Genomic DNA, 19,603 nt, shown 5'->3' with positions numbered 1-19,603 from the left:
ATCAAACCCTTGTTGGAGGACAGCAGCATTTCTCTTCATGCTACACCTACCTACACCTACTGTATACAGAGACAGACCGTTGTCCTTGGGTTAATAATGTTTGGAAAAGGGGAAAAAAATCTGTAAAATTAGTTTAAGAAATATACTAATATATAATATGTAAATGCTCTGAGGTTATGCTGGAAAAGTACTTTTTTGTTATTCTTATCAAGACACTATGTTCTTTTGTGTTTTCAAAAATAATAACATATGGGTTTATGGTTCTATTAAAATTAAGTTATTCATTTATTTTTTAGCATCTGTAGCAGAAGGTCCCAGCTGACACAAACTTTATGGTCTGAGGTCATCTGTGGCTCCTGGCAGTAAGAAGGCCCTTTGCATTGGCCCTAATGGCCTGGTCAGTAATCCATCCCTGACTGTACTGTTTTGAGCAGTTTTCTGCTAATGGTCCACACAAAGTAGTTCACACAATTTATGCAGAGGACCTGGAGTTTATATAGCTGGGATTTTAACCCATTACAAAAAAGAAAAAAAAATGCACACATATATATCGCTATTATGTAAATGACAAGAAGCATGTTCTACAGTACAGATTTTCACAATTATATTTACACTTAGTTTCTTCAAGCACTGCTTCTCAAATGATACATGATTCAAATGTAGAGAGGGCAAATATTCAAAATGATTTATTGTGTCACATTGTCAAAAAAATATATAATAATAATAATAATAGGTAACAACTCTGTATCAAAATTTACGGGTTTAAAATGATCCCAGACGACGTGTCATTTATACATGAACAATTTACTTTCAGTTAAGGTTTGAATATATATTTATATATTTTTCCTGATTAATTTTAAAACCCAGGATGGGAAAAAACAGGCTGAGGGAAAACCACCCAAAAATATGTTTGTGTCTTGCTGTGAGTGACTCTGAAGAGCCTAAAATAGTCAGAGGTATGGATTGGGACTTCCTGGGAGTTTTTGGACCAGGTCATTAACGGTATATACAAGGCTTTAAAAAATTCTATAGTTTTTGGCTGGATACATGAGAATTTGAGAGGTCTCGAATGCAGAATCAACATTACAGTGAAAAAGATATGACAAGAGAAGATAATGTGCATCTTCAGAAGACATCCTTCACCTGGTTTACTTTTAATTAATGCAGTGTGCTGCATGTAATAATGTGCTGAAAATCAGCTCTTTAACACATCTAAGAAGTGGTAAAAGATATTTAATTAAAAGTCATATTACATACAGCTCTAGGAATTTTACCTATTTTTATTGTGGCAATGCTCCATGGAACATATTAGACAGAAGTCAACATCACTGAAAACCAGCTTATCAGAGCACAAGAGCTCTATAAGGAGAAAGGGCCGTAATTCGTTTGTGGCTAGATATTTTACAGAATTTAATTGTAATATTCAAGACCTTAGATGTACTGGAATAGAAAATTTTACAGTAGGTAGGAGAGGTGGGGTTATCAATAATAAGATTTTAAAATGAGAATCACTTTTGTTTCATACTTTGCGCTCTATGGCACGAGCAGGGAAGAATGATAAATTTAATCTTGCATGCTCCTTCAATTAGATGACTAGGATGGTTGTAATTGTAGTTTTTTTATGTTTTTATTTATGATGTTGGTTCAATCATGAGAGACAAGTGTCATGTGAGATATGTCATATGATTATTTTTGAATGCCGCTGAAGATGACATGTCTGCCTCTGTGTAAAGTGAAAGTATACTCACAACCGTTAATTTATCAAAGCTTGTGCTAAAGAGTCTTGAAGAATCAATCATTCTTTCAACATATTCAAATAATTTACTTTTAACCACATTCAAATTGTTTTAGGTTTCCATTTTTTTTGCAACAAATATTCCTAGTGTTATCCTAATATTTTGCTGGAAATAAGATTTCTGTAGAAAAGTTAATCAAAATAACACAACTGAAAAAAATGAAGCATGTCCAGAAACAGCAAAGGCCCACATACAAAAAGAATGTTTAAAGTTATAGCAATAAGAAACAGGAAAGGTAAAAAGAAAATAGTTTGAACAAGACATTACAGGAAACATTTTAGACTTCTACATTTCCAAAAATTCCAGGGGAACCCCTCTTTTTTCATCAGTCAGGTAAAGTCTCAAGAACTTCTGCACTTTTGGATTGAAGAGATCTACCTGGAAGTCTCTAGTACTTAGAGCAAGATCTGAATCTACATCGTCTTTGCACAGATTATTCAGTCCCCAGCTGACAACTCCAACCTATTAAAGACATATCAACAAATAATGTAAAACATATCCTGCAGCACATTCTGGAATTCTGTTGCAATATTCTGATTACTTGGACTACAATGTTACAATTTGCAAGTATTTGTGCACAAATGATTTGCTGTAATGGTTAATCTGTTAAACACAAACATTCTCTTTTATCTGCATTGAAGTCTGCTTGATGTTAATACAACAACAAAAACAACAAAAATTCTGGTACAGTAAGAAATAAAACCAGATGGACTATTACTTAATTATTATTACTTTTATAGATAGATAGATAGATAGATATTACTATTATAATAGATTGCTATTATTCACATCAGTTAATTTTATTATTTAATCTTGAATTATTCATTATCATTATCATAAAGACAGTTGGAAAATAACTTGGATTACTTATAATAATAGTCCTTCACACAAATGACTCATTAACTTAACAAACCTGATTTCTAGAAAAGTTGGACCATTTTGTAAAATGCAGTAGAAACAAGAATATTATTTGTTCATTCTCTTCAAACTTTATTTAAGACATATTTTCCAATATTTCCCAAAATGATTGTTTGTGTAAATATAAAACATTTTATATTTGATGTCTGCAGATTGTATAAAATAAGTGTCAAGGAAAAGTTTATAGAAAATGTATGTCACATTGTTCTGAAGAATAAGCAAGTGAATATAAAAGGTATAAAGCAGCATCCACCAAAGGCTGTCTTAGCAAGCAAAAGTTGGCCACATCTCATTCATTTATGCCAAACAGGACTGCACAGAATGTAGGTCTTTTATCATCTACTATATTCAGGATATTTGGAGACATAGTCTCCAATAGTTAATGTAGTTTAAAGCTGAATACCAATACTGAATGCACACAAATTTGAGCCCTGAGATGACATGCTACATTAATAAATATAGCCACATGGGTCTGGGAGTACTTCAAAACTGTTGTCTCTTCACAGAGTTTGTCACTGTATCATGAAATGCAACTTGTAACTAAATTTCACAAGGATAAAAACATATATCAATCCTGTGCCGACCTCCTAAAGAGTTATCGGGTATGAGAAACATAGAAACACGCTGTTGCCAGAGAAATCTATGTTTCAGCTTATTTCATGAAAAATGAACATGTTTTCCATACTAATATTGAAAGGGACCATCCAGATTGTCATCAACGATAGTTGCAAAAGCTAACATCTCTCATAGTATGGGGCATGCATCAGGGACCATGACAAGGCGACACAAATTTTGGGTCTCTAGAGACATCTCCTGCCATCAATTTGACAGCAATTTTCCTGGACAATGCCTGACTTCATTCTGTACATGATGCAACATGGCTTCATATACACAGAGCATGTGCGCTTGACTTGCCTGCCTACAGTCTACATCTGTTTTCTATGGCCTGTTTCACACCATGAAGAGGAGAATCAGGCAACACCAAACACAGACTGCTGAGGACCTTAAGTCTCATATCTAGTCAGAACTGGCAAAACTTCCACTTGCAAAACTTTAACAATTGGCAGAGCCGGTCCAGACTTTCCTGGGGCCCTAAGCAAAATTTTGATAAGGGGCCCTCCTATCTGAACTCCGAGCCAAAACGTAACCATTTTTTGACAGTTACATCTAACTCTCCACTAGTATTCTCCCTCAATTCTTGGCTAATTCGGTAACAGCTGTAGCACTTGTGGAATAGAAGAAAAAGAAACAAACATAGCTGTTTATTCTCCAGCTTGCAGCTTTGTGTCACCTCAAATAATGCAATTTTATCCAGGCCCCTGTAACTGCTTCACTGTTTAAGGTGTAACAAAAATATCAAATATGCTGGGGTTAGTGAGATTGTCTGAATATTGCAGCAAAGATGGAACTGAACCGTCAAATAACTCAACTTAGTGCTTGGACGTAACTACATAATTTTAAGGTGGAATGGAATTGTGAGAAACTTTATATGTTCACTTTTCACTTCAAAGTTTGGTTCATGATACTGTGGCACTGTGAGGCTTTTAAGGTAGTGGAGAGCAGCAGTGCAGTGCATGCCACCTCTAGATATATTCCTACGGCTATGTACATAGACTACTATTTATTAACAATCCAACCTCAAGAAGAACAGTCACAGGTTTAACTCACTGCTGTTCCCGCAGCTCAGTGTCCCGGAGTGTTTTTTTCATCATTTAATTTCCTGAAGGATATTTTTTCACTTCGTCTTCTGATGATACAATAACTCTTCCTAACTTGACATGATGGGTAGATGATGGGGCCTTTGTTAATTTGCAGGGCCCTACACAGTGTGCCTAGTGAGCGTAAAGGGCAGTCCGACTCTGACAGTTGCTGTATACTTTTCCCAAATGATTAAACAGTGTAATTAAGCATGGGTAATGTAACAAAGTGGAGAATATACCTCTGTCACAATTTGTTGTATTAAGTTGCAGGCATCAAATTGTATGTGTTTATATATTTACAAAATACAATGAAGTTGTTTAGTAAAAACTTTGGAGATCTTTTCTCTATGCTTTTGTCAGTTAAATAAATCTTGAAGGTAAGTAACAACTCGCATTGTTTTCTTGCATTTCATACAATGTCCCAGCTTTTCTGGAAATGTAGTATGTAATGATTTGTACATCAGTGAAGATATTTGAATATTAATCAGTGTCAAGTTTTTTTTTCCAAATATGAATGAGTAAAATGGCTATTTGAATATGAATCAGAGAAATCGTCATTAAAATATAATTAAGTAAAATAAATATTTAATTTGAATATGAATAATTAAAAAAGCAATTTGAATATGAATCAGTGACATGTTAATTAGAATATGAATCAATTAAAAGGTAATTTGAAATCTGACCTGGATTGCCCGATACTTTTGCTCCAGAAATACAGCACCACCAGAATCACCTGAAAAAAATGCCACATACGTTCATTCATTGTCTGTAACTGCTTATCCAGTTCAGGGACACCAGAATCACTGGGTGCAAGGCAGAAACACACCCTAGAGGGGGCACCAGTACTTCGTAGGATGGCACACACTTTCACATTCACTCAACCACTCACACATAGGGACACTAAAATTCCCCTACCAGTGTGAGTTTTGGACTGTGGGAGGAAACCGGAGCACCCACTGAGAACACAACAAACTCCTCAGTGTCCCGGATGTGTACTCTGAATTTTTTGTAACTCCTATTTTGGTATCTAAATTTCGTCTACAGAATTTGAGCAAATTATATATATATATAATTTATATATATATAATCATCATCTTCTTCTCCGCTTCTCCATTTCAGGGTCGCGGTGATATATATATATATATATATATATATATATATATATATATATATATATATATATATATATATATATATATTATAAAATATTTTGTTTACATTTTTTTGAGCTTGAATTTTTTTATCTGAATTTATTTTCCTTGAATAATAACAGTCAAAACGTGTTCTTGAAAATTCACATTCTATTAAAGAGCAATTATATTCAGACCAAAGGTGGTAATATTTCAAAGTCTGATGAAACAGATTTGCTTCCATACACTACCTGCTATGCCACCATGCCACCCCACATACATTCACATATTGCATAATCTAATATTGAAAACATGATATTCATACTATACAAAACTTCAAAGAAAAAATATTACAATGCAGTTACACATAAGGGCCTATATTCAGCTTTTGATTAACAAGCATTCTAAATTACTAAATTTCCATAGAGATTTGGGTTTCACTAGTGTCTTACCTCAATATAAACAAAACAATCTAAAATAGTCTAGCAGTGGAATGATGCGGTGGAATGATGCATGAATCAGACAACAATTTAATCCCTTTAATCATTGTTATTATTAAAGTATTTTGTTCTAATATGATATCTCATAAACCTTATAGACAAATATTTCTTTATTGAAATGCCATGTCAATCTATACTCTAGAAGTGTACTTTGGTAATAATAATAATAATAATAATAATAATAATAATGATAAAAGTAAATTTAAAAGAAGCCCAAAAATAATAATTTGAATTGCTAAAGTATGAGCTCAAAACTACGACGGAGCCTTAGTGCCACGGTGTTAAAAAAAAAAAACAAGATTTCGAGAATTCTGAATTCTGAAGTCAGAATTCTGAGAATATTCTCAGAATAATTCTGAGAAAAAATCTCTGAATAATTCAGTTGAAGTATTGAGAGTCTGAGAGTATAGGAAATATTTTTGAAACTATTCTTTTCTTTATACTCTTCATTGCACCTCTCTTTAGTGAAAATAAGGTATGTTAGCTAAGATTTTGTGAGAAATGCCAGTAAGTAAAATTACAATGTAGTGAACTCTTAAAAGGTCAGTGACCATTTTAAAAGATGGGTACATGTCAATTTCATAACTGAAAAAAAATATGGTCAAAATATTGATCCTCCTACATCTACATCTCTCTCTGAAAAAGGTTTTAACAAAAAAACTAAATGGAAGAGAGAAACATGCAGTATGTTTTAAAGGTGACATTTACCCATTTTCCACAAGTTTACTAATTTCCCCAGGATCTTTTTAAGAAAATCCGTGACATGCTTTATACCAAAAGCACCACAACACCTTTCCCACCCTCTCTAAGCAGCCTTGTTCAGAACAGTCTGTCTCTGCATCTATTCCTTTCAATGAGAGCAAGCCCCTATTAAACTCATTACAAGTATACAGCAGTGAGAAGCAAGTGAAAAGAGGCTCTTGTGTTTAGTCATTATTGCTTGCTTCTCTCTTTTTCTTGTCTGTTTTACTTTGTTTGACCTCTCATAGTCTCAGCAATTGTGGTAGAGAGTGGGGCAAAATTAGGATGGCTTGCTTCATCCCATGTTTTCAGAGTTGGGCAGCTCAAAACAAACTGACTCGTTTGTTGTATGTCACAGTTTGTGAGTTGGCAATGTGTCCTTTTATGTCTATCGCTGCCTTTTGTACAGTGTGTATTATAAAGTAAATGACTATAAATTACCTTGGCAGGAGACTTCATCTATTGTATTTAGTTCTGCTCCACCAGTGCACAGGAAATTGTCTAAAATATATGGCCTTGCTACTTCCTCAGAGATATTTAATGTCTTTTTGGCCTCTTCAATACATGCATCCATCTATGAAGAAGGAAAAAAAAGTTAAAATGTGATTAGCGCAACATACTGATTAGTAGTACATATACACATTAGTAATACAGTAGCAGAACACATTTCTTGAGAATTAAGGTTGCTTTGGACAGATATCCCACCAGCTTTACAAAGTGTTCCAAAAAGTGTTACCCTGTGCAGACAGTAAAGGATCCCAAACAACCAGTGCCCCCAAGAAACTTGCCTGTGTCTACACATATATTTTCTATTTAAAAGACTAATTCAATCAACTGTTTTTCTTTTTTGGTTGTGGGCAGATGGACTGGAGAAGGATTTAAAGTCTTTAAATGTCATACAAAAGAGAATTCCATGTAATGTAACAACAAGCAGTGAGCTTTGCGATGTACCTTAAGCCCCTGTTTGATCAGGACATCGTTCTTTGGATAGATATTTCTTGATTTTTTAGCTGATATGAAAGATGATTTTGTGAGATCATTTTTCAGCAGCAGCTCCTCTGTAAGAGAATAAATGCAATATTTAGTTTGTGATTTAACTGTATTTATTGTCTAATTTGATTGTGTTGTCTACATTTTTTAAGTTAAAATATTCTTAAATATTTCAATGTTTCTGTGTCTTTTAACTTACTCTGTTTTGAGCATGTCATGTCACTGTCAGTTAGTCGCATAGCCCCACTTGTCTCACGGGTGCAGGGAATGCAAATGGGTCTAGGATTAAGAAAGTCATACAGATCATTTCAAATTTCAGAATTTCATACTCAAAAAAAGTCTCACTGTTATGGCAAGAGTTAACTTCCTCAGATGCTGTAAAACTCTAAAAATATATAAGTCAATGTTAGATACACTTGCAAAAAATGTGCAGAAAAGCTATTCTTATAAATTCTATTAAAATGTCTTCAGACAACATATGCAGAAGGATACAGATGAACCACTTACCTGAAATCAGAAGTAAGTACTACACTCTCTTTCAATTCAATAAGAGCCACATCATAACTGTAATCCTCTGATATTCCCACAGATCTTTTCCCTCTGGGCTTGTAATCAGGATGAGGTATATAATCTTTTGCACTTAATCTAATGCCTACAATCACAAAGAGAGATTTACTATTACTGTTAATCATTATGTTTCTGCCTAGTTATTTTTATATTCAGATGAAAACGACAACACTTTCAGTCACATGACTTTATCTTGTGGCAGCCACATTAAATAAGAAATGTTTTCTTCAATAATTCTTTAATTATTCATTTTTCACATTCATCCATAACCACAATTTGTCATGAATAACAGAGTTTTCTAAGTGACAAATTATGCCTCCTCTATAGAGGACACATTTTTGCACATTCTAATGGGAACTAACTATTCATTTGCAAAATGTAACTTGATGAGAAAAAAAAACATGGCATTAGAAAAAAAACTTAATAAAAACATTCCACACACATTTTCTCATTAAAAAGCAGTACAGAGAATAATATGATTATTGTTGTTTTATGCACAGGTTACCAAAAACCTTCACAGCAATCTAGTTGTTATAGTAGTAGTAATAGTAGTAGAATAACAACAATAATACCATCATCATAACAAACCATGAGTGAAGCTGATTATATGGAGAAAATGTGTGCTTAAGTGCTAAATGGCTTAAATAAGTGACGTCCAGTACCTCTTTTATCTGGTATATCCATCTGGATTGAATTAGGTAGATCACCCAGCTTGAAACAGTGGGCTGCAGTTAGAATAAATGTAGGGGTGACCAGTGCTCCTATACAGTTTGATGGGATGCCCTCGTCATGCTGTGAAGAGTTGAAAACACTGATAATATATAAAGCACGTCTTGATACCTGTACTTTATCTAAATTCTGACTAATTACAAGTAAAATGAGATTCTAAATTATTCTGAAACTGCATAAAAAGGATCATCACTGACAAATTTACAAGGTATTTTTGTAAAGTAATAACTCTTCTAACATCTCAGCAGAATTAGTGTATGTCTACACAGCAAATTCACCAGTGTTAAATCAACACTATTAGTGTTAAATTAACACTGTTACTGTTGATTTAACACTGGATAATTTGCTGAGTATGTAGTTTTGTATGCTGAAGACAAAGTAGCTCTGTATAGGAGCAATTTACAGACACAAACTTACTAGTAGTGTCTTGTTTATTCACTCTGTCAATCTCACCATGGCATATACAATCTGATGTCAGATGTCAGATTTTTACTCTCTAAACATTATGGAAATGATGTTGTTCAACTGACTGGAATTTTCATATTTATGTTACTGGGAAAATGTGCTTTTTGTTATAATGCACTAGTGAGTTTGAAAATATTACAAGTAAATCTAAACTTTTCTGACCATTATTATTATTTTATATTTTATCCTTGTACCGCGACCCTGAATTGGATATGCGGTTACAGATAATGAATGAATGAATGAATTTTATCTTTGTAGTTTAATCACTGCTGTTTGTATGAGGTCACAATCAATGTAATCTGAATTGTAAAAAAAAAATAGAAGCCAGCTTAAAACTTAAACCAGACCCAAAATAGAGTAATGAAATACACACCGAGACAGTAAGCCAGACCATCCAGGGGTGACCAGCTTGTGTTTGTGCTTCATAGGGTCTGAACAGTCCACACAGACCCACGCTAGTGCTTTCATCTAAATATATAGAATACACATGCAGTCAGAACCTGCAAAGTATCAAAGCCAGTAGTAGACATAAACACAATAAAACATAGCATAATGTATTATCTCAGCCTCAGAACTACATGGCAAAATCATGAACTACACAATCATCACAAAAACTCAGAGAAAGACGTATAGAAGTACCAAGCATGCTATCAAAGGTTTGTTGCACCTCGTCCAGGTTTGGGAGAACAAAGAAATGCTGTTCATCTGGTTTTTCGGTCACCCAATCAACAATATCTATTTTTTTCACATCTTCACCCACTCCAAACACATATATATCTGCAAAATGACCACATATGAATGGCAATTATTTCTATTCACAAACATATCATATTAAATAATATAAAATCTCTCAGTATTTAAATTGCCAGTAATTAAATGTTCAATCTTTAATGCACCTTGCATTCACTCTAACTCTTTAGTCCTTCCTATGAAGTAATTTCTCAAACACAACACATAATTATATATATCTAAAATAGCTAAATGAGACTCTGTGTTATGGCCTGTGATCCCAACCACTGCCCGATCCCCAGCATCATTTCCATGCCCTGGTAGCAGACATAACTCAGATCATACTAACACTAATCACAACATGGAAAGTAATCAATAAATCAATTTGTCAGACTGACCATTTGCTAGTGTTAAATCAACACTATTAGTGATAAATGAACACTGTGAATTTTTAAATTTAAAACACATCCCGTAGTGTTGATTTAAAACTTGTGAATGTGCCGTGTAGATGCATAGAAATATATAGAGGGCCCATGTTTAAAAGACAATGTTGATTTGTGAATATATGAATTTGTGAAAAGTGAATGCATTTTAACATGTGATTGCTTATTTGATTATTTGCTAAACTGAAATGTTTTTAAATAATTTCCAAATATGATCAATTCAACACATGTTAAATGTGCACTAAAATTTGCAAAATAATTATATTTAGATTATGCCCTGAAGAGGATACATTAACTTATCTGCTACTCTTTCTTTCGAAAAATGAAAAAAGCCCACAGTTTGACCAGGTTTCTGGTCTATGAAGCATATTATTTATATTTTCTCACCAAGATATTGTTGCCTATTCTCTTCATCTTCATTGTACACAAGTTGTTTGATTTCATTTACATTTTTTATTGGGTTCCCTCCCATGTTGTATATACCTGTGAAACACAATGACACAGAAGCAATTGTCAGTTATCATTTTATTTGACTAACATATTTACTTAGTACAAAGATCCGTTCCATACCATCAGTGAACATGATGATGACATGCTGGGTTTCCAAGAAAGCTGATTTATTTTTGGCTTTCTCAACACCCATGCTGTCCAAAATGGCGAAGAATGCTCCAGCAATATTTGTTCCTGTTTTTTCGCCTTTAGCTGCCAACATATACAGAAATGATAACCATCCTAAGGCGTTAAATCTATATTGGTGAATACATTACATGTATGCAACAAAAAATATTTACATTTTTTAAAACACAATTTTATTCCCAAATTATTCAATCAGTTCCACCCATTCCCTATGCTCTCCCCAGTCATGCAGTGCTACTAAGCCGAGAGGGTGAAGACAAGCACATGTTTTCTGTGAAACATGTGAAGTCAACTGTCACTTCATTTCAAACTTCTGCTAACAGAATATTACTGATCAGCTCCACATGCTCAGAAGAGAATGCTAACCGCCTTGAACTGTTATGGTAGTTAAGAGATGCACGGTCAGCGATGGCTGAGGCATCACTAGTGATCAAACTGGTGATAAGGGCAGTAATGGGAAAGTTGACACACAGGAGCCAACACTCACCCCCTTTATCTTTTTTCTTTATAAATGAAATGGATAAAAGGATGTATGTCTTCCTTAAAATCTCACCTTCAAATTCAAAATCCTCTAGCACTTTGATGGTTTTATGTAGTGCTTTTTCTTCTTCTTTTTTGGAATCTGCAATGCTGACTATTCTTATAAACTCTGTGGTAAAAATAATTATCTCATAATTTGGAGAGACTTGATAGTAGCTGATCTGTTGGTAAACAATATAAGGTTTAACATGAGTCGGAATTATTAGGCAATTTATTTACAGACTTTGGAAATAAAAGCTGAAACAGTGAGGTAAGATTATAAAAAACTGAACAAAAAATATGAAGTACATATAAACAGAAGCTCATTACAAACACTGGAAACATTATATAGTCATTTATTCTCATAAATCCAATTTACTGTGTCATAACTAAGACTTATATTTTAACTCATTTAATGCCTAATAATAAAAGCATATGTTAGGTCCTAATTATGACATACTAAATCATAATCTGATTACCATGGGATAGCACATTTGAAAAAGATTTACATTATTACAAAGCCCCACTAGAGTTTTAATCATAAAAGCATAAAGGGAGGAATTCTGACATACTTTGTCTATGAGGTTTATAATGACTTCCTTTGCCTTGTTAAAATCATCCTTTTCTATGCTGTCAGATGCATCCAGAGCAATGTAAATGTCAAGTTTTCCTTTCTGGTCCAGCATGATTCTTTTCCCTGTTAATTCTGATGTCACATATGCATCAATTTGGTTAGAATGTGCACACACACACACACACACACACACGCACACGCACGCACGCACACGCACACGCAAACGCACACGAACGCGCACGCACACGCACACAAACACGCACACGCACACACGCGCACACGCACACACACAAACACGCACACGCACACAAACACGCACACACACGCGCGCGCGCGCACACACACGCACACACACACGCACGTACACACACACACACACACACACACACACGTATGTACACCAATCCACCATAAGATTATGACCACCTCCTTGTTTCTACACTCACTGTCCTCTGAGTTCCACTAACCATACAGGAGAACTTTGTAGTTTTATAATTACAGACTATAGACCATTACCGTTGTTCTGTATACTGTATTTCCCCTTTTTCCCACTGTTTTTGTGGTCAGGACCACCACAGGGCAAGAATGATTTTGGTGGCAGACCATTCTCAGCACTGCAGTGACACTGAAACATCTCTGATTCACTGTTGTACTGTGTCTAGTCAACCACTACAAAATGTCCACTACACAATGGACCATTGCTCTGTGGAGGTCCTGTGGGATCATTGAACAACAGTGCATGTATACAGTCAGTGTGTGCTGAGTGTAGGAAAAAGGAGGTGGTTGTAATGATATGGCTGATTGATGTAATTACCACATTTCAAATATGTAACTTTAATTAATTTATTAGATTTAATTTAGGTATAACACCATTCTCAGTGTTTGCAACTGATCAAACAGCTTTGTTACTCATTCTGTGCATCATTTTAATTTTTACTCATTTTTCACAACTTCCTACTAATACATTAATATATGTGAATAACAGTGATAAAATTATAACTGGTTTCATGCTTACTTCATCTTTTGGATTGTGATTCCTAACATTTGAACACTACTAACTTTGAATGAAGCCAATTTGTATCTGAGATACAGGTGAATGCAAAAGTTTTGTCAAAAATCAAAAGGCATAAAAACATATATGATCAGGGGTGTTTACCTTTTTCTTTCCCTTATCACAATAACTTTGTGCGATGTTGAGTATGTACTCTACCTTTATCCTCATGTGTGGTTAGAGTAGCCTTCAAATTACTGCCAAAGGTTCGTGCTACTTCCTCAGGTGTATCATAAGTGTATTCAGCTACAAAAAGAAATCATTACAGAAGAGAACATTACATTACAATGATGGTGCTTGAGGAGACAACTTAATGTTCCAAAGAACGAAAAGTGCTTTGGGTGTCTAGAGAAGCACTATAGAAATGAAAATGTGAGAAAGAGGATTAATGCCATTTGACAGATTTTCTTTTCCAGAGCAACCGCCTTGACCAAGGACACTTAGTGACATAGCATGATCTTTTTGTCTGAAGTGAAAATCGAATCCCAATCTGTATGTAGAATTCAAGGGTCTTATGTACTACACCAATCAATACAGGACACATCAGAATCCCAGAACCGCTAACATCAGTAAAATCATTCATAATATCTGGGGTGTAGAATATGGCATTGGGTTCCTGTGACAGGTAAAGTCTATCATTAGGAACTCACCATAGCACTCTGGCTCTCGTCCCGACCACTGGCCATCATCCTGACATACACGAACTTTGGAACCCAACAGTGTGAGCGTAGTATCACAGCGGTATGTCACTTTATCATCGATGTTGAAGATGTGCCCAGTTCTGCTGGTACCAGGAGGGGTGCCAGGATCCGGGCAGTGATCAGCTGTAGATTGAGTATCATTAGACACAGACATGCAGAGTTAAAGGTTGGTGCTGGGGCAAGGAATTTTCTTATGTCATAATGGAGACTACTGACAATAATTTGTAACTTTTAACTTTTAACTTTTCTGTCACAATTGTTAAAACGATCAAACTTTCAAAACCAATCACTTCACAGTGGAATCGATATTTAGATTTTATTTTAGATTTTTATTTTAGATTTATCATTTTTATTACCTATTATTTTTATTACCTATTATTTTATATTATCTATTATTATTATTATTACCTCATTAATCTTTTGATTTGGATGGAAATATTTTGTGAGAAAAACTTCATGCTCTGTGTTTTAAAAATCCTATACATTTCACTGAATATACAGCTGAGTTGTAGCATTACTGCAGCGGTTGTAGTACTAAAGTGTAGTAAAGGGCAATTTAACATAAGGCTCATATTAAATCTGCTAAGATCTTATTTTAAATCACCATTTGCATTACACCAACATAGTTCATGGATCCCACAGAGAAACTAAACATTATGGCAGTGGTGTTTTTCCATTTGTCTCCATTTGTCATTTTTCACCAAAAGAATTTAAAGATACAGAACGAATAAATAAATAAATTATCAGAGTGAGTCTACCAGAGAGGCTCTGTACTTACTTTCTCGACTACAAATTGGTGTGCTGCCATTCCATTTTCCGTTGAGTTGGCACACACGTGTGGAGGACCCACGAAATTTGTAATCGGAGTAACACCTGTATGTAGTTATGTCGTTCACAAAATACAGAGGCTTATAGGGCTCTACAACTCCAACATTTTCCAGAACATTTGGGTTGGGGCATGTGATTCCTAAATAAATTAGAGATACAATGGGAAAAATTTGATGAATGAATAAGACATATATATCCTTAAACGGATAGGATGGTGAATATAATGTTCAAGCTTACTTTTGCACTGTGCTAGCCTTTTGGATGGTACAGGTGTCCATTTGCCACTAGAACACTCCCTCTTTTTTGTAGGATATGGATAATAACCCTGTGGACAGTAATACTTCAGGATACTGTCTTCTTTATAACCATTAGAGAGAGTAAAATTGCCTCCAGTGATATTCAGGTTACTGTCTGAGCACAGACGTTCAGGTGGTGCACCTACACACAAACAGACCTTTAGGATACATTACATTAGCATACATTATATGTCCAAAAGTTGCAGACAACTTCTGGAATCAAGAATATTAATAAGGAGTTTGAATTCATTTGCTGCAGTAAAAGTCTCTACTATGTTGTGAAGAACTTTGCTTTAAGGATCTGATAGCATTAAGCCACAAGAGCATTTATGAAGTACAGTTGGCCCTCCGTATCCACGGGTTCCACATCTGAGGATTCAATTGCCCACCAATTGAAAGAACAAATTCCAAAACAAAACTTAATTTGCCATTCACCACGCACTACTCTGAATCCATGAGCATAAAACGATGTGCAGACACACCCTGATGTAGCTTCCTCATTATGCAAATTCCTAGTCTCTATTCAGCTCTCATTGGAGTTTTGATCACATTGCATTTCATTGTTTCAATGTGTACTATGTAGTCGGACTACAATGCTTACATTTGTAATGAACATGTACACAATATTTTTTGTCATTGTTCTCTAAACAATACATTATAACTATTACCCTATTCATAATTTTAAAATGCTTTAGAAATTCTGAGAAATTTAAAATGGATGTAAAGTATATGGGCGGAAGTGCATATGTTATATGCAAATACATCATTTTAAGTAAATTACTTAAGCACACACACATTTGAGATCAGCAGAGTCCTGGGAACCAATCACTCTTGGACACAGAATGATGACTGTACTAATGTTTTATGACTAGTTCTGTTTGTGCTTCCTTCTTATAATCAGATACCAGAATACTAACTACACACTTAGACCATGCCTATTGCAATGATCAGTTAAAAGGAAAGTCTACAATTGTGGGCACCTGCAGTTCTCTCTGGTTTGATTACATTCAGAAGCTCCGCATCTTTTAAGGTGGCACTGCATTTCTGAGGAGAAAAATGACTTGTTTGTATGTGGCTGAAGTTTAACTTGTCTGTGCATTTATAATTACTGTTTGAATTACCCCAGAAACTCATCTGTAAATAGTTGTTTAGTATTTTAGCACTTTTAATCTGTTTACTTTCATGAATGTCTCCTTGTTAATGCCTATCTAAATAATTAAAAACAGCAAAAATAATATATGTTACACACCTATGGAGCAGGAAAAAAGCAACATCCTCATCTCTTTCAATGAATTACATTGTTTAGGGAACTTGTGGTTGTTCTGCCATGAGCAGAGAGGGAGAAAGCCTAGCATGTCTGACCGAGCCACTTTGGTTTTTTACTCGTTTACTGACACTGGGGGTTTGTAAAAACATTAGACATGTTTCCAGTGTGCAAGCAGACTGTTGAGCTAGCAAATGGTGAGGAAACATCTTTGGAGTTTTAAGGATAGCATCATGATGTTTAAAAGGAGATATATCCAGCGATCTCCTAATGATAACACTAAAGACAAAGATAAAAGTTTAGGTCAAAATAACCACATCTGAATGTTTACTTTTACATTTGCATAACTGTATTTCTATAGGTGTTGGAAAAGTATCATATTAGTAGCATCTAACCAAATCACACTTGAAATGTGTAGCCCCAGTGCAAAATTGAAGTAGTAAACCTCAGACACCTAAAGTTTCCAAGATTTGACTCTGAAACGAGATTTTTTTGGGAATTATGTAGTCAATAACACAAGCAGATGAATTTTATATTTAAAATCAGTATATTGTCACTGTCAAACAAAACCCATATAATCATTGTGTATTGTAATTTAAATAATCTTTCTGCCAGTTATATTGTGTTAAATTGTCATAAACTAGAGACCAGTAGAAATGGGACAAAATTATTTAGAGACAATCTTATTACAAGGGTTTTGTTCAGACTGCAACACCATGAAAAAACTGTAACATTTTAGCTGCAGACAGTGGCTGAGCAAATGTCCTGCTGAGTCATTACCTGACTTTTTTTATCAGACTGTATCAATGCATTTGCCATTTTGCAACTCACTAAATTGCACACTAAATACAAGAACTAGGAAAATAAACTTCATATCCTTTTGCAATTTTCTGTATGTAAAGCCTTTCTAAAATATATTCAATACACCACAATGAATCTTCACCTAAAAATATATAACTTGAATACCAATGCCAGAACCTTTAGGTACTATATAAAGCACTATTTCATAGATATGAACCATGTAGCATTAAAAGAACCTAGAAACATTCATATAGAATGTAGTCTATAAGCACTGTTTTAAATAATCAGCTATGGTATGTTTTATCCCAAAGATAAAGCAAACACAACTTACAATACACAAGAGGACTTCTGCCAATCATGACAAAAAAGACCAAACCCCAACAAAGCACAGACTCCATGTTGTCTACTGTGGATTTCTGTCAATTAAATAAGGAAATAGAAGAGTGGAGGCACTTTTATACAGTGGGGGCAGGACTATCCAGGCAGTTGACAGGAATTGGACCATATGGTCACTGTTTAACAGCAGGTCAAACAGAGAGGAGCATTGACCAACAACCCAGTGACATGATTTACAAAATGATTTTCACCACTCGTTTTCTCCCAATCAAATTATGATAGTTTAGACTTATACATAGCAATTATGAATAAGAATGGGAACCACTGTAAAAACTTTTATTGTATCTTGATATTTTTATTTTTCTATAGAACTTTCCCAAAAGTGTATATTAGTCTAATCCCTACACTCTCAGAAAAATGCTAACAGAAAAACATACACTTGAGGGATGGTTCCGTCAAGTGTATGTTTCCAGTGCCTTTATTTAATACTTCACACCTTAAATGTTACCATAAAGTTTAGATTATATATTTACCATATTCCACTGGAATTGAAACTTTCTAAATTGTATTGATTGGGCTTATAATATGTACATTGATTTCTGTCTGTGTAAATTAAGTATTTGTCATTGTGTATTCAGATAATCTGTCATTATTTTGTTTGCCAGTTATGAAGTACATTTTGTGCTAAAAAAAATTTATAATATAGAAACATCAACATATAAATGCAAAATGGAAAATAATAATCAAATTTTAAAAGATACTTGAATTCTATATTATATTTTGTAGTTACCTGCTAATAATAATAATAATAATAATAATAATAATAATAATAATAATACATTATATTCATATAATGTATATTATATTTATATATTATATACTATATATAATAATATAATAAATTATTAATACATTATTATATACTATGTATAATATAATATAATAAATGGAGTCAAGAACTCAAAGATGATGTTGATTTTGAATTGCATTTTTGGTTTCACATATATTTAGTGTTTACTGAGGTTTTGATATCTGTAATCATGTTACCAGCCCATTTATAGATATAATAGACATAATATAGAGATAATAGACATAATGGCACATGCAGGGAGAATCGGGATAATACAGCCATACTTGTACAAACCAAAGACTACAAGTGGGAGCCTCTGAAAGAATGTAAACTCTGTAGCCAACAAAGGCAATGAAATGAGTACTAGTTTTACTCATTTGAGCCTCAAAACATGTGTTGGTTTTACTCAGTCTGAGCCCCAATATGGACTCTGTGAGGCTTGTGTGAAGATTGGGGACTTGAAGAGAAGGTAAAGTTATGTTAGCCTTGTGATTTTTCTAGAGATATTTAACAAATTTAAACATATTAAAATCAAACAGTCATAGTAAAGAAAGATGCTATAAAAGTTTTTTTTTTATGCAGAGATGCCATAGAAGAACATATCTTTGTGTTTTTTATTTTGTTCCATGAAGAATATTAAACATTCTGTTTGGAATTTTTCCAAAGAACCATCTGCTCCAGGTTCTTCAGTGTAGTTTCTTCTATAGGACATAATTAATTTAATTAATTAAATAAAATAAAATTTAATAATAGACGGCACATTGGCGCAGCAGGTAGTGTCTCAGTCACACAGCTCCAGGGACCTGGAGGTTATGAGTTCAAATCCAACTCCGGGTGACTGTCTGTGAGGAGTTTGGTGTGTTCTCCCCATGTCGGCATGGGCTTCCTCCAGGCGCTTCGGTTTCTTCTCATGGTCACACGTTAGTAGGTGGATTGGCGACTCAAAAAGTGTCCGTAGGTGTGAATGTGTGTGTGTTGCCCTGTGAAGGACTGGCGCCCCTTCTAGAGTGTTCCCGCCTTGCACCCAATGATTCTGGAC

At 34.4% G+C, this 19,603-nt stretch overlaps 1 protein-coding gene across 1 annotated transcript; it reads right to left on the bottom strand.

The window, feature by feature from the left end:
- Positions 1–662: 662 nt before the first annotated feature.
- LOC136668272 (complement factor B-like) lies at positions 663–17,791 on the bottom strand. The gene is made up of 18 exons (XM_066645695.1): positions 17,710–17,791; positions 15,255–15,455; positions 14,968–15,156; positions 14,139–14,312; positions 13,648–13,734; positions 12,436–12,569; positions 11,898–12,045; positions 11,279–11,410; positions 11,096–11,191; positions 10,176–10,313; positions 9,910–10,004; positions 9,005–9,134; positions 8,283–8,427; positions 7,975–8,054; positions 7,737–7,843; positions 7,227–7,359; positions 5,098–5,147; positions 663–2,258 (listed from the first exon to the last, which is right to left on the bottom strand). The coding sequence occupies exons 1-18, from the start codon at positions 17,774–17,776 to the stop codon at positions 2,082–2,084; spliced, it is 2,283 nt and encodes a 760-aa protein (XP_066501792.1). The 5' UTR covers positions 17,777–17,791; the 3' UTR covers positions 663–2,081.
- Positions 17,792–19,603: the final 1,812 nt, after the last annotated feature.

Source organism: Hoplias malabaricus, chromosome 15, assembly GCF_029633855.1.
Source record: "Hoplias malabaricus isolate fHopMal1 chromosome 15, fHopMal1.hap1, whole genome shotgun sequence".
Classification (NCBI taxonomy): domain Eukaryota; kingdom Metazoa; phylum Chordata; class Actinopteri; order Characiformes; family Erythrinidae; genus Hoplias; species Hoplias malabaricus.
The sequence above is the reverse complement of the archived record's forward strand: the minus strand, read 5'-3'. Positions and strand labels throughout refer to the sequence as shown.